Source organism: Nicotiana tomentosiformis, chromosome 2 (genome assembly GCF_000390325.3).
Source record: "Nicotiana tomentosiformis chromosome 2, ASM39032v3, whole genome shotgun sequence".
NCBI classification, from domain to species: domain Eukaryota; kingdom Viridiplantae; phylum Streptophyta; class Magnoliopsida; order Solanales; family Solanaceae; genus Nicotiana; species Nicotiana tomentosiformis.
The window spans coordinates 54537206-54550694 of NC_090813.1; the positions used below are offsets into that span (position 1 = coordinate 54537206).

The 13489-nt window shown below is 35.7% G+C and overlaps 2 protein-coding genes across 13 annotated transcripts; both read left to right on the forward strand.

Moving 5' to 3' along the window:
- Positions 1 to 657: 657 nt before the first annotated feature.
- Positions 658 to 4636, forward strand: LOC104104762 (pentatricopeptide repeat-containing protein At4g19890). 9 transcript variants are annotated; one of them, XM_033658349.2, is made up of 5 exons: positions 658 to 2885; positions 3078 to 3616; positions 3777 to 3905; positions 3998 to 4144; positions 4207 to 4636. In XM_033658349.2, exons 1-2 carry the CDS (start codon positions 752 to 754, stop codon positions 3095 to 3097), a joined length of 2154 nt encoding a protein of 717 aa, XP_033514240.1. In that variant the 5' UTR covers positions 658 to 751; the 3' UTR covers positions 3098 to 3616; positions 3777 to 3905; positions 3998 to 4144; positions 4207 to 4636. The 9 variants fall into 9 exon arrangements, with proteins under 9 accessions (XP_033514240.1, XP_009611220.1, XP_009611225.1 ...); XM_009612925.4 differs by having other exon boundaries at positions 4222 to 4636; XM_009612930.4 differs by having other exon boundaries at positions 3078 to 3279; positions 3440 to 3616; positions 3998 to 4636.
- Positions 4637 to 6523: 1887 nt separating this feature from the next.
- LOC104104808 (uncharacterized) lies at positions 6524 to 12314 on the forward strand. 4 transcript variants are annotated; one of them, XM_009613015.4, is made up of 7 exons: positions 6524 to 6614; positions 6686 to 6746; positions 7573 to 7792; positions 7872 to 8048; positions 8141 to 8365; positions 8493 to 8621; positions 11849 to 12314. In XM_009613015.4, exons 3-7 carry the CDS (start codon positions 7580 to 7582, stop codon positions 12080 to 12082), a joined length of 978 nt encoding a protein of 325 aa, XP_009611310.1. In that variant the 5' UTR covers positions 6524 to 6614; positions 6686 to 6746; positions 7573 to 7579; the 3' UTR covers positions 12083 to 12314. The 4 variants fall into 4 exon arrangements, with proteins under 4 accessions (XP_009611310.1, XP_009611291.1, XP_009611316.1 ...); XM_009612996.4 differs by having other exon boundaries at positions 6587 to 6746; positions 7568 to 7792; XM_009613021.4 differs by having other exon boundaries at positions 6609 to 6746.
- Positions 12315 to 13489: the final 1175 nt, after the last annotated feature.

Sequence of the window (13489 nt, forward strand, 5' to 3'; positions counted from 1 at the left end):
AGTTGCATGCAGGATCTTATGAAATTTTGGCTCTGAACTTCAATTGAGAGAAGAGAGTTGCATGCAGGAACGATATTAAGGGAGCGAAATTTTACCTATGAAATTTTGGCTCTGAACTTAAATGAGAGAAGCGTATAAAGGAAGGGTTTGGGAATAAAAGAAATAGAAGAAAGGGTAAAAATATCTTTTCATATTAATTTTAATAGAGTAGTGGCTATTTTTGCTCAACATTAGAATTGGTGGATAAAAAATAAACACCACCTTATTTAGTGGCTACCACACGCCATTTTTACATTTTGGGCGCATGCTCAGCACGAACCTTTCAATATCTAGAGCCTGTCTGGACATACCAAAAATTTCATTTTTTTTTTTTCGAAATTAGTGTTTGGCCATAAATTTTTAAATTTTCACTTGAAGATGGATTATAGAATTTTTTTCGAAAATTTGAAAAACTCCAAAAAACTGTTTTTTAAAATTTTCAGTTAGATTACTCACAAAACTTCAAAAATAATCCGAAATTATATTTATGTTCAAACACAACTCTAGTTTTCAAATACCATTTTCCCTATATATAAAAAAAAATCACTTCTTTTCCCCGGAATTTTACAATTCTTATGTCCAAACGCCCACCTAGTTTCCTATAAAGTGTAGCCTGAATATTTGAAGTACCACTTGTTTATATTAGATCCTCTGTGTCTGTGAGGGCTATTGAATCCGTTGTCCCAACAATCTCTCAAAGTACAGCATTTTCATGATTTCCTTTACATCTCATCGTCTCTACAGATTTTACCACTTTACAGCTTCTAACACACTCCTCAATGGCCTCCTTTTCACCCAACCTCACCCCATCTTCACTTTTAATCCCTCTTGGCGCCATATCAAAATTGACTATTTTACAACAAACCCATTGCCTTCATCTTCTTCAGATTTTGATTCAGTTGTCAAAAGGGTCTGTTCTTTAGTGTGTGAATCATATTGCAAAATTCAAGAAATTAGCCATTTCAAATCCACAGCTCCCAAGTTGAAACTGCCTATAGATTCTGAGTATTTGACTCAAGAACAGGCTATAACAGTTGTTGCCTCTCTTGCTGATGAGGGAGGCTCAATGCTGGCATTGAGTTTCTTTTACTGGGCAATCGGGTATGTGAAATTCAGGCATTTTATGAGGCTTTATATAGTTTTAGCTATGTATTTGATTGAAAATGGAAACTTTGAGAGAGCCCATGAAGTAATGCATTTTATGTTGAGGAATTTTGGTGAAATTGGTATGTTGAAAGAGGCTATAGATATGGTGTTTGAGATGCAAAATCAAGGGTTGGTTTTGAATGCTCAGAGTTTGAATTCTGTTGTTAGTGTTGCTACTGAGATGGGCTATGTTGAGATGGCAGAGAAGGTGTTCGGTGAAATGTGTGACAGAGGAGTGTGTCCTGATTCTTTTTGTTTTGAGTCAATGGTTGTTGCTTATTGTAGGATGGGTAGAGTTGCAGAGGCTGATAGGTGGCTGAGTGCAATGCTAGAAAGGGGATTTCTTGTTGATAATGCGACATGCACTTTGATCACGAGTGTGTTTTGTGAAAAGGGGTCTGTTAATAGAGCATTGAAGATTTTCAATCAATTGGTTGAATTGGGGTTGGCTCCAAATGTTGTCAATTATACGTGTTTGATAAATGGATTGTGTAAGAAAGGGATAATTAAGCATGCATTTGAGTTGTTAGAGGAAATGGTTAGAAAAGGTTTAAAACCAAATGTTTTCACTCATACTGCATTGATTGACGGTCTTTGCAAGAAGGGCTGGATGGATAAGGCATTTAGACTATTCCTAAAGCTTGTGAAGAGTGACAATTACAAGCCTAATGTGCATACTTATACAGCCATTATAGCTGGATATTGCAAACAGGAAAAATTGAATCGAGCAGAGATGCTTCTGAGCAGAATGCAAGAACAAGGTTTGGTCCCTAACGCCAACACCTACACTGCTCTCATCGATGGGTACTGTAAAGTGGGTAACTTTGATGCTGCTTATGAATTCTTGCGTGTGATGGATGAAAAGGGTTTGACACCAGGCATTTTTACATATAACGCAGTCATTGATGGTCTATGTAAAAAGGGAAGGGTTGAAGAAGCTTATAAGATGCTGAAGAAAGGTTTGCAAAGTGGAATCTCTCCAGATTTAGTGACTTACACCATTCTCATATCTCAGAGCTGCAAGCTAGCAGATAACAGACAAGCTTTTGCCCTTTTCAGTAAGATGGTCAAAGCTGGTATCAGTCCGGATATGCATACATACACCACATTAATTGCTGCCTTGTGTAGGCAAAAGAAAATGAAAGACAGTGAAAAGCTCTTTGATGATGCTGTAAGTTTAGGTTTGATACCTACCAAAGAGACTTGTACTTCAATGATATGCGGATATTGTAGAGATAAAAATGTGGCCATGGCGAAGAAGTACTTCCAGAGGATGGGAAAATATGGTTGTGCACCTGATAGCCTCACTTATGGTGCTCTGATTAGTGGGCTTTGTAAGGAATCAAAGTTGGATGAAGCTAGAGAACTTTACAATTCAATGACTGATAAAGGGATTCCCCCATGTGAAGTAACACGGCTGACTTTAGCTTATGAGTATTGCAAGAACAATGAACCAACCATTGCCATGGACCTTTTAGATAGATTAGACAAAAAACTTTGGATTCGAACTGTATGTACCCTCGTCAGGAAGCTTTGCAGTGAAAAAAATGTGGATGTAGCTGCTCTATTTTTCCATAAACTGTTGGACAAACAACAGAGTGTGGATCGAGTAACTCTTGCAGCCTTTATGTCTGTGTGCTATGAAAGCAATAACTATGACCTTGTGTCCATTATGAATGAGAGGATAACAAAAGACTTTGGTAAGATTTGTATGCGTGTTAATTTTGCTTGTTTTGCTATAAATATGTGTCTTGCTTTATGTGGGTGCCCAATTAACTACACTTTTTTCCTTTAGTATTGCAACTATTTGTGCCCCGTTTACTGCCAAAGCATTTCAGTTCGAATTGAGTTTGTTTAGGTTCATTCTAATAAGTATGATTTCGCTTAAACAGGAGAATCTATGGCAGAGTGATCTTGTGACTTGCTGAACAACAACCGAAAGGCTATTTGGTGGCCGTGCAAGTAGCAGGTTAAAAAAGATTGCTTTGCCCTATTAAGGTTAGAATCTCTTGATAATTCCCATAATGAGGATCAACAAAACGGCAAGAATTTGCCAGGTCTAAAATGGAAAGATCCTCCATCATCTCTCATCTGGTACCATTTTAGTTCCTTGAATGACTTGATTTTTGGTTCTTCGATGCATTTATATTTTTAAAATCGAGTGTTTCATGAATAATGGTTCTCCTAAGCATTTGTGATAGATAAGATACAGGTAGCATTCTTTTATTTGCAGTGTTTTTATTTGATCTTGTAGATCTTGTGTTGGGGCAGATGACCAAGCTGAGGAAGATTCTTTCCAGGGAAAGTTGTTGAATGTAACTCTTTCAATTAATTTACTGTGATGATGTGCTCGTAAGAGAAGCTCCACAAACGCCCTGTTGATATTTGAAGGAAGTTAACAGTTGCAAAATTGTTATTGTCAGAAAATCAGGTAACTTTCTTTTCCTTGATATTCACGTAATTATCCAATATTGGAAAAGGAGAACAAAAGTAGACAGAAAGTATTATACAGCAGGAGAGAGGTGATGAAGGACAGTTATTTGACAACAAATACCAATAAGCCTTTTGCTTCCCTTCTTTTTAAATGTCAGAAGTTGGCTAGCACACTATGCAGCTGTCAAGTCGTATGTAATGAAGGAGATCCATAGCACAAGTCATCGCTAAGTAGCTGCTTGTATGGAAGGTGTTTCATTTTTGGATTTTGATGCTTAAACATCATGGTAAGATAGAGTCTTCTCATATCATTATTGCAAATTTTTGAGATCAGAAGAAAAGGATACATGACAGAGGATTCACACATGTTTATTGACAGAGGTGGTATACATTGCTGGCTGCATCAAACCACCATTGCACATATGTGTCACATGAAACGTCTCCAGACCAACAGTTCTTTGCATGTTCAAACTATTTATGTTTCACATGAAATGTCACCAGCCCGACGATTCTTAGCGTGTTCAAGGTATTTAAGCGTCATCATTTTTAATCTTTGCATCCATTTCCGACTGACAGACCAATCTTAAGTTCTTTCGTTCGTAGTGAGTTTGTGAAGGATGAAACATTTTACAAGAGTGGTGATTATCAATTGGATGTCATAAATGGAAAAAAGTTACTGACTCGAGGAGCCTCTCAGTCATGGTACGAGAAAGAATGCTAACCATACCAAGATAAAAGGTAGCATTGCTGTATGGATGTTGCTGTTGTTGAAATGCTACTGTTGAGGTGAGGAGATGATACGTAGTAGAAGTGCGAAGTGGCTGTAGTGTTTCGTCTTTCTTTCTTTTTGGCATTGTTAAGAACATATCATGTACTCCCTTCTTTACAATTTATGTGTCTTACTTTCATCCCATGTGGGTTCTTTGCACTTGGCAATTTGTTTTGCTTATCATTTTCCCAACTGCAACAATTCAGGTTTGCGGATCTTTCATCTGAGTTAATCCTTTAGTTTAATCCATTGTGAAGATCAGTTTTTTTTTTTTTTTTTTTGTTGGTTTGGGGGGGGGGGGGGGGGTTGTTAACTAATTTTGTTTATGCTTTAAATTGTTCTTTATAAAGCTAATATATTTAGGAATCGGTCAAAACGATACAACTCTTCTACATTTTATTTTAAAGAATGTCTAGATATCTATTTTTTGAAGATAATCAATTAAGGATAAAACTTTTATCAAAAATCAAATTGCGCACCTTTTAACACTATTTATCAAAATAGTGCACTAGGACCCATTTTTAGACCGAAAAAGATTGTCATTTTCAAAAAATTAAATTTCAAGACATATGTAGATTCATTTGATTTAAATTTCACGAAATCTCGACTCTTCTCTTAATATGTACAAATAGCACTAATAATAATAATGGTATCACACCCCACCTGTTGACAGTTGGTACTGGAGGAAGCTTAATTCCATTAAAGTAGCTATGACAAATTGGTACAATAATGGCAACTACTTAACAACAAATGGTGCATATTCTGTCAGTAGAAGCTATATTAGCTTACTGCGAAGCATGGAGAAAATGTTAGAAGCTTATTTGGTATGGAACAATGTTATGCTACCTAGGCATAGGTTTATAGTATGATTGGCTAAGCAAGAGAAGTTATTAACAAAAGAGAGGTTGATCAGACTTTATATACCAGTAGATGATGGAATGTGCTCCTTATATGATGAGAGCAAGGCTGAAAACCAGCTACACCTCTTTTTTTTAGTGTAGTTGGACATTGAAATTACAGGATGAACTGGAAACGTGGTCGGGTATCAGAATACAGAGGAAGGAGACAACTCAATGTATGAAATGGATCAAAAACATACATTGGAAGCAGTTCAAGAAGGAATTAGCAGCAGCAATATGGGGTGCAAAGCTTTACCACACATGGAAGGCTCGAAATTGAAAACTTTTTAGAGGGATAAATGTAAATATTGAGGTTGTGTTTATGCAGATAAAGAAAGATATTGTAGAGAGGGTAAATCACCTGAAATACTCTAGGAAAGGAAAGCAAGTAGAAGTAGTTATTTGAGGCAATAGCTATGTAATTAGTTGAGTGATGTTTTCTTTGCTCGAGGCTTTGGAGATCTCTCTGAAGTGCTCATTAGGCGTAAACATTTGGCTGTCTATGGTAATACTTCAATGTTTTAGCAAAAAAATAATAATAATGGTATCAAACAAAATGAGATACGCAAAATGAGAAATCGAGAAAGAAACAACTTTTGGATGAACAAAGCATGTATTCATTAATGATGTGAGCCTCATGTAGCAAAAAAGAAAAAGCATTTTGAGCAGTAATTAGTATTTGACCAAATTTTTGAAAACTGTTTCTAAGTGTATTTTTATCAAAAGTGTTTATCAGAAAAGTGCTTTCGGAGAGAAGCTACATTTTTCTACTTCTCAAAAACTGTTTATACTTCTCCTAAAAAATACTTTTTTTTCTTCTAAAAGATTGACCAAACACCTCAATTTTTGGTCAAAAGCACTTTTGGTCAAAAAAAACCTGGTCAAACAGACTATTATTCTTGGTATAACCTAAAACATAATTCCTTTTTATATTTCCTTTTAAATAATAAAGATAAGAAATTCAACACAATACTCTTTATGTCTATCATACATTTGCCAAACATCATTATCACCAACTAAATTCCAATTTGCCATTGAATTTGACTAAAGTCAATAAATAAAGAATTATTTTATAATATCGAGTTTGCTAGAAAATTAATTCATTCGAATATTAAAACTTTCTAATAAAAATTTTCAATTCAAGTCTACTAATTCTTCAAAATTAGTCGAAAGATGATTAGATTAATATTTCCAATCTTTTGTCCAAAAAGACAAAAAAGGAAAAACAACAGAAAATTTTCCCACTTACTCTGTGTATCGTGACTATAGGTGCAATTATCAAGACTCAGAGTGTCAACAATAATAGCAATAAAAATAAACTAACACAGGTAGTACTTTGCATTTTTTATTTGATCATATTTTTCATATATACAAGTATGAACGTTCCTTTTATAAACAGAGTAATCCAAGTACAAACAACACTGAAATACACTTCTGGATTCCAACAGCTCTCCTTCAAGGTAATCAACTTAATTTCAGTTCTTAATCTTTTTGCAGCAGCACAATGGGTGATGTGTTTTGTATCATTTTTATATGTGTTGAGGGTTTTATGATTTTGAAACACTTTATACAAGATGGCTAATTCATCTTCTTAAAGGAATTATAGACTCTGTAATTATCTAGTCTCAGGTGGGTTTGCATCGTGATCACAAAAAATGAAGAAAAGATTTTTGTGCTTTATTCTTTTGTGTAAATTGCGATTCTAATTCAGGGTTTTAGCTGATAGTTTAATTTGTCATGGAGTCTGAAAGGGTTTAGTTAATTGAATTTCTTGGTTCACTTTTCCGCAAATTGAGCTGGGTCCCACAAAGAGAAGGGGAGGAAAAGGGTATGGAATTAGCTTATGCGTAATTTTGATTCTGAAATTGTAGTGTTTCTCCAGATTATAAGTTCTTGATATGAACTATGAATCCTGTTTGAGAAAGAATAAGAGCCAATTTTGCTACCCTACCCAATTTGTTGCAAGAACCAACACAAAAGATAGAGTAATACAACAAGCAGCGCTGTAATTAATATAACGAAACAGTGATAGGATTTTCTATTTTCTGCATAGTAGTTATATTTCTCTCCACTAACAGGAACATGGATCATATGTTAGTGTTATTCAATTGGATATAATGACTGCATCATTTATAACTTCTCTAAAATTATAAGTGAAGGTGGCACATGTTTTGTTAAACAAATGACACCTTCTTTAAGACACGGTATCATGCTCAATTATGCTTCTGGTTCAAAAGGATGAAAGGTTATACTAATATCTGATCTTACCGGTCAATTCCAGCACAGTCTACAAATGGCTCGTTCCGCTCTGGATGAAATGTCAGCAACTGGTGCTTTTGAGAGAACTGCTTCAACCTTCCGTAATATCATCTCAAGGGACCCCAATTCCCGTTTTCCAGCAGAATCTGGGAGGTACCACCTCTACATATCATATGCTTGCCCATGGGCATCAAGGTGCCTTGCCTACTTGAACATCAAAGGACTTGACCAAGCCATTAGTTTCACAGTAAGCAGTTGAATGAACTTATGTCCTGGACTCAAGTTTGGACTCCTAGCAGTCTCATTCCATTGTTTTTGGCTTGCAGTCTGTTAAACCTAAGTGGGAGAGGACGAAGGACAGCGATGAGCACATGGGATGGGTTTTTGCTTCATCAAGCACCGAGGATTCAGGAGCCGATCCTGATCCTCTTAATGGAGCGAAAAGCATAAGGGAGCTATATGAGCTTGCGAGTACAAACTATTCTGGAAAGTACACAGTTCCGGTATGTTTTATCAATAAATAGAATTTTTATTAACATTTATTTGCTTAGTCTGTTCATATTTTTGTTGATTGATGGTCTGGTTTTTCTAATAGGTTCTTTGGGATAAGAAACTGAAGACAATTGTGAACAATGAGAGTTCAGACATAATACGCATGTTTAATAGTGAATTCAATGACATAGCTGGGAATTCAGCTTTAGACCTTTATCCTCCTCATTTGCAATCCCAAATCAATGAAATAAATGAGTGGATATATGATGGAATAAACAACGGAGTATATCGATGTGGTTTTGCAACGAAGCAAGAACCTTACGATGAGGTAAATTTTTACCACCTTTTGAAGTAGACTACAAAACTCAAAGGAGTCATTTGCTAAACATCTTGAAATTAATAGGTTGTCAATCAGTTCTATCTGAGAAAAAGTTATTACCTTTATGTCCTTGCAGGCAGTGCAAAAACTGTACGAAACTTTGGATAAATGTGAGCTGATACTGAGCAAGCAGAGATACTTATGTGGAGATCAAGTGACTGAAGCAGATATTCGCTTGTTTGTCACCCTGATTAGGTTTGACGAGGTTAGTAACTGTTTTCTTATGGACCCTGTTCCTGCCAAAGTGAATTATTTGGTCTTAGAAACATCACCAAAAAAAAAAAAGAAACTAGTAAAATATATAAAAAGGAGATTGCTTTTATACTGTTGCTTTTTGTATTCTCTTATCCGCAGTGCCACTGGTTCATTACAAAGTTAACCTTCAGTTTGTTTTGAATGCTAAAGCTTCGGATACTTATTTATACTGCAACTTCAAAATTTATTGATGTGGCAATCTTCCCCTTCAGGTGTACTTACCCTCCCTAACGTCTGAGCCGTTATTCACAGAAGTACATTGACATCAATAAAACCAGTTGATCTTCTCATCACTGCTAGCTATCTATGAAAGACTCAGCCTATGTTTGTCAAGTAGTCGTGCTGCATTCTTGGAAGGTGTTTGAAAAATAGGCCTTCAATAGTCTTGCCCCATTATATTGGTCTAAAATAGACCTCCCATTTCCTAAGAATTGTCTCTACCATTTACTGCGAAAGTACCCAAGATTCACAGACATGACTCATCTAGCTGTAGCAGGGCAACTCATTGTAAGGAAAAGAATTGGTAGCTGCAATTAAAGTATTAATCTTCGAATAGAACATTTCTTTCCATCAAAGAAACATAGAATAAAAGATTTAAACCCTAAGAGATTGGGAATTAGTCCTTTGAATTTACACTCATGAAACAGTCCCAGACTTTTTTATATTCCAAAGTTAACCCTGAATTCGTTTTAATTGCTAAAGCTTCAAATTCCTCCTATGTACTGCAATATTAAAACGTTACTAGTGTGGCAATCAACCCCTTCATGATGAGCAGGTCACGTCAGTACTTGCCCTCCAAACAATCTGAACCGCTCAGAAGTACATTGATCTCATTAAAACCAGTGGATCTTCTCGCACTGCGACCCTACTAGGTTGATTTACAAATAGACCTTCGCATATGTCAAAAAATGGACCTCCCATTTCCTAAGAATTGCATCTAGCATTCACTTGGAGAGGACCCAAGATTTCCTAGCATAACTCCATTACTACCTTAAATGACCTGGCTAAGTCGAAGGTCGACTCATAAACTAAGAAAAAATGGAGAGCCGCAATTATAGGTTTAATCTATAGACTAAAATATTAAACCCTTAGATTAGGTTATGGAGAATTGGAGATAATTGTAGGTTTGTCATAGCCCTAAGTTTATGCTGGCGATATGTGTTGAGCTAGCACTTGTTCACCCAAATTATGGATAAGCTAACCAATAATATATAGGATAAAGTTCCATGGTATATGCTATTTGCTGATGTTAGTGTTAAATTGACAGCTGGGGGTCTCCCGGAAACAACCTCTCTAACTCCTTTGGGGTAGGGGTAAGGTCTGTGTACACTCTACCCTCCCCAGACCCCACTTGGTGAGATTTTACTGTGTTGTTATTGTTGTTGTAGTGTTAAATTGACAATATTAGCATGTGAGTCAATTAGAAGTTGGAACTAACTCGCTAAGGAGAAATACCATAGAGAGTAAGGTATTAGGATAAGTAGCTGTAAGATAGAATGGATACACTGCAAGAAAAGGCCCCATAATAATGATGAAAGTGAAGTGAGAGACGGAAGACTAGGAATATTATATGGAATAAATTTCTTTTTAATTTTTATTTTTATTTTTTTTACTCTTTGTTGATAAGTTATATGGGAATGAATGTTACCTCAGATGATAAGCGGCATGAAGATGCGAATGTTAACATAGCTATAGGCATGCCATCCTTATAAAAAAGATAGATATATGACATACACTATTGAATAAGAATAGAAATTATCACATCCTCGCCTGAGATGGCTTAGCCAAGTTCTATCCTCCAAATCCACTAGTTCACATGCAATGGCATGACAATTAAAGGTGCTCAAAGAGAAAAAGGTAAATCTAAAATCACATGTAGAGAAGTTGTCTCAAATGACCTACAAAACTTGGGAATCAATACGGACTTAACTAAGGACAAAACATAATGGAAGCAAAGGATCCATATTGTTGGTAACAAGGTTTAACTATTGTTGTTACACTTAATGTTGATAGTTATCAATAGTCTTTTTTGTTTGGTTAGAGAATTGTATGTCAATCTAGGATAAGTGTGAATTTAAAAATTCTCTAGCTTAGGCTGTACTGAAAGTTCATATCAGCATTTTGGTGCAGTCTATTTTCTTTCTTTGGAAAAGAAAGAAGGATTAATATTGATTGATTGTTGATTCATATGGAGATAATTACCTAAACATAATTTTAATGCATCAATATCTTAACCTGATCAATTGATATCCTGCGTTATTAACCATTTAAAACTGTTTAGAGTTATATCTTTCCAGAAGTACATGTTCAACTCGCTTTCAGCACATCAACTCGCTTACCTTTTCAAAAAGACTCAATTTCTGCTTCATGTATTGCACTTTGACTCGTGCTGACCATGTTATGGCTGTAAGTCGTTTAGAAACCAGTTCAATCTTAATAAGATGAAGATGAGAGAATAAAATGAGGAAACACCAATTACATTCGTGGATTTCATCCTATTATAGAGAGAAACAACAACAACAACAACAACAACCCAGTATAATCCCACTAGTGGAGTCTGGGGAGGTTAGTTTGTACGCAGACCTTACCCCTACCCTAGGGTAGAGAGGCTGTTTCCGATAGATCCTCGGCTCCCTCCCTCCAAGAACTCCCCACCTTGCTCTTGGGGTGACTCGAACTCACAACCTCTTGGTTGGAAGTGGAGGGTGCTTACCACTAGAGCAACCCACTCTTGTCTATCCTATTATAGAGAGAATGGCTTAGAAAATTGACTTGCTCAAGATGATTCCTTGATATGTTGTGTCATGCAATGCCTTTTTAAGTCGTCCAATTCTTCTTAATTTTGCGTGGGAGAGGAGGGGGAAGAGAAATTTGGTTTACTTTTTTTCTACAAGGTCTAACATTTGTCCGTCATTGCCACTGAGAGAGAGGCCAAAAAGACCTCGCTCATATTCATGTATGATTAATGACTTTGCCACTGAGAGAAAGAATAATAAACCAGATCCCTTTCCAAACTTTAGAAAAAGGAAAACAGGATTTTCGATATATGGTTGAGAAGATTATTGGTGAATATCAAATTTTATGATTGCATGAGCATTTGACAGATATTTTGCTGCGTCCAATCCCTTTGCTCTTCCAGATTAGGGAGTTGATCCAAGTGGTTTTGGATAATTGCAGGTGTATGCTGTCCACTTCAAGTGCAACAAGAAGCTACTACGTGAATATCCACATCTGTTCAATTACACCAAAGACATTTTCCAAATACCAGGCATGAGCAGTACCGTCAACATGGAACACATCAAAATGCATTACTATGGGAGCCATCCAACCATCAATCCTTTTGGAATCATTCCCCAGGGTCCAAATATCAACTATTCTTCTCCACACGATCGAGAGAAGTTCTCTAAGTAGGAAGTGTACGTAACCTTGGCATGCAGTTTCAAAGTTCGCTCATCTTGTTCACCTGTTAAGAAGTATTCCTGTAGAGTTGCTACAACTGATGCTGCCTCGTGAATCTTCAGCTTTTTACAGTGTAAAATTTTGTAATAATAAGATATGTAAGTTGTGCTAGCTCTTTGTAAAGTGAAGAACTAAACATTAGCTGCTGCTACATTTACTGTTTTTATAGTATAGTGTTTGTATATATATATATATACTATAATATACTATATATATACTATAATATATATACATAGTTTATAAGTCATATTTGATAGTATACATCTTAAGATATACTATATATACATCTTACTATATATATATATAGCTTATATATCTTAAGATATATATATATCTTAAGATCTACTATACTATACTATATATATATATAGTATATTTTAAGATATATATATAGTATATTTTAAGATGTATACTATGTATATATAATATAGTATATATATATTTTAAGATGTATATATAGTATATAAATCGAATATAGCTTATATATCTTTATTACTATTTTTTTTCTCTAACTTCTATATAAAAAAAATTAAAAATACAAAGTTTCTGTTGGGCCCGTTTAGGCCCGGAACCGGCCCACTTAACCCGGGACCGTTAGTTCGTGGTCCCGGTCCCGAGCCGGTTCCAGCAATAAGCCCGCGAAGCCCGGGATCGTTTAGGACCGGACCGCATAGGACCGGCCCACTTAGGACCGGGCCCGCGAAACTCACTTAGGACCGGGCCCGGCCCACTTGCCACCCTTACTTACAATAGAATGAAAGCTTCTATGTATACTAGAGCTATGGTGCATGATTACAAATTACGCTCTCTTAATTATTATATTAATGCTACAATAAAAGGTAATAAAGCCTAATAAAGGCCGGAAGAATCTTGAGGTCTTCCGTAACGGTCATATTTTGAATTACTTCTTATCCGGTCACATATTTGTATCTAGTGTTAACATGGTTGAATCACTACTGACTGGTCATCCTTGACACGTGTTGCTTAATTCACTCAACTTCTGAGATTGGTTTTTACCTGTTTTGAACAGAAATCAACAACTTGCAAAGTGGGCTAACAAAGGAAGGAAAATATTTTTCTGTTTTAATGAGAAAAGAATACTCTTTCCAAATCAATTTATACATCCCCTTGATGTTGAGTTATTGAAAATGTTTGATATCATTTACTAACAATACTGTTTGATATAACTTTCTCAAGTTTGATAAGTTCAAATTCATTTAATGATGACTAGATTCAAAGTTTGATATGACGTCTTCTGTAACAAATTGAACTTTCAATTATTATTTCAATAGTATCTCCTACTTACTATTTATGTACAACAATATAAAATATAAATGAGTGGTTTGAAGGAATCTTGAC

Excerpts from the sequence above, each read along its gene's own strand:
- LOC104104808 (XM_070195354.1), top strand. The coding sequence starts at position 6,663 with ATGAACGTTCCTTTTATAAACAGAGTAATCCAAGTACAAACAACACTG. Across the intron at positions 7,793-7,871 it reads ACCAAGCCATTAGTTTCACA|TCTGTTAAACCTAAGTGGGA; the intron begins GTAAGCAGTTGA and ends TTTGGCTTGCAG. Across the intron at positions 8,049-8,140 it reads CTGGAAAGTACACAGTTCCG|GTTCTTTGGGATAAGAAACT; the intron begins GTATGTTTTATC and ends TTTTTCTAATAG.
- LOC104104762 (XM_009612920.4), top strand. The coding sequence starts at position 752 with ATGATTTCCTTTACATCTCATCGTCTCTACAGATTTTACCACTTTACA. Across the intron at positions 2,886-3,077 it reads GAGGATAACAAAAGACTTTG|GAGAATCTATGGCAGAGTGA; the intron begins GTAAGATTTGTA and ends TCGCTTAAACAG.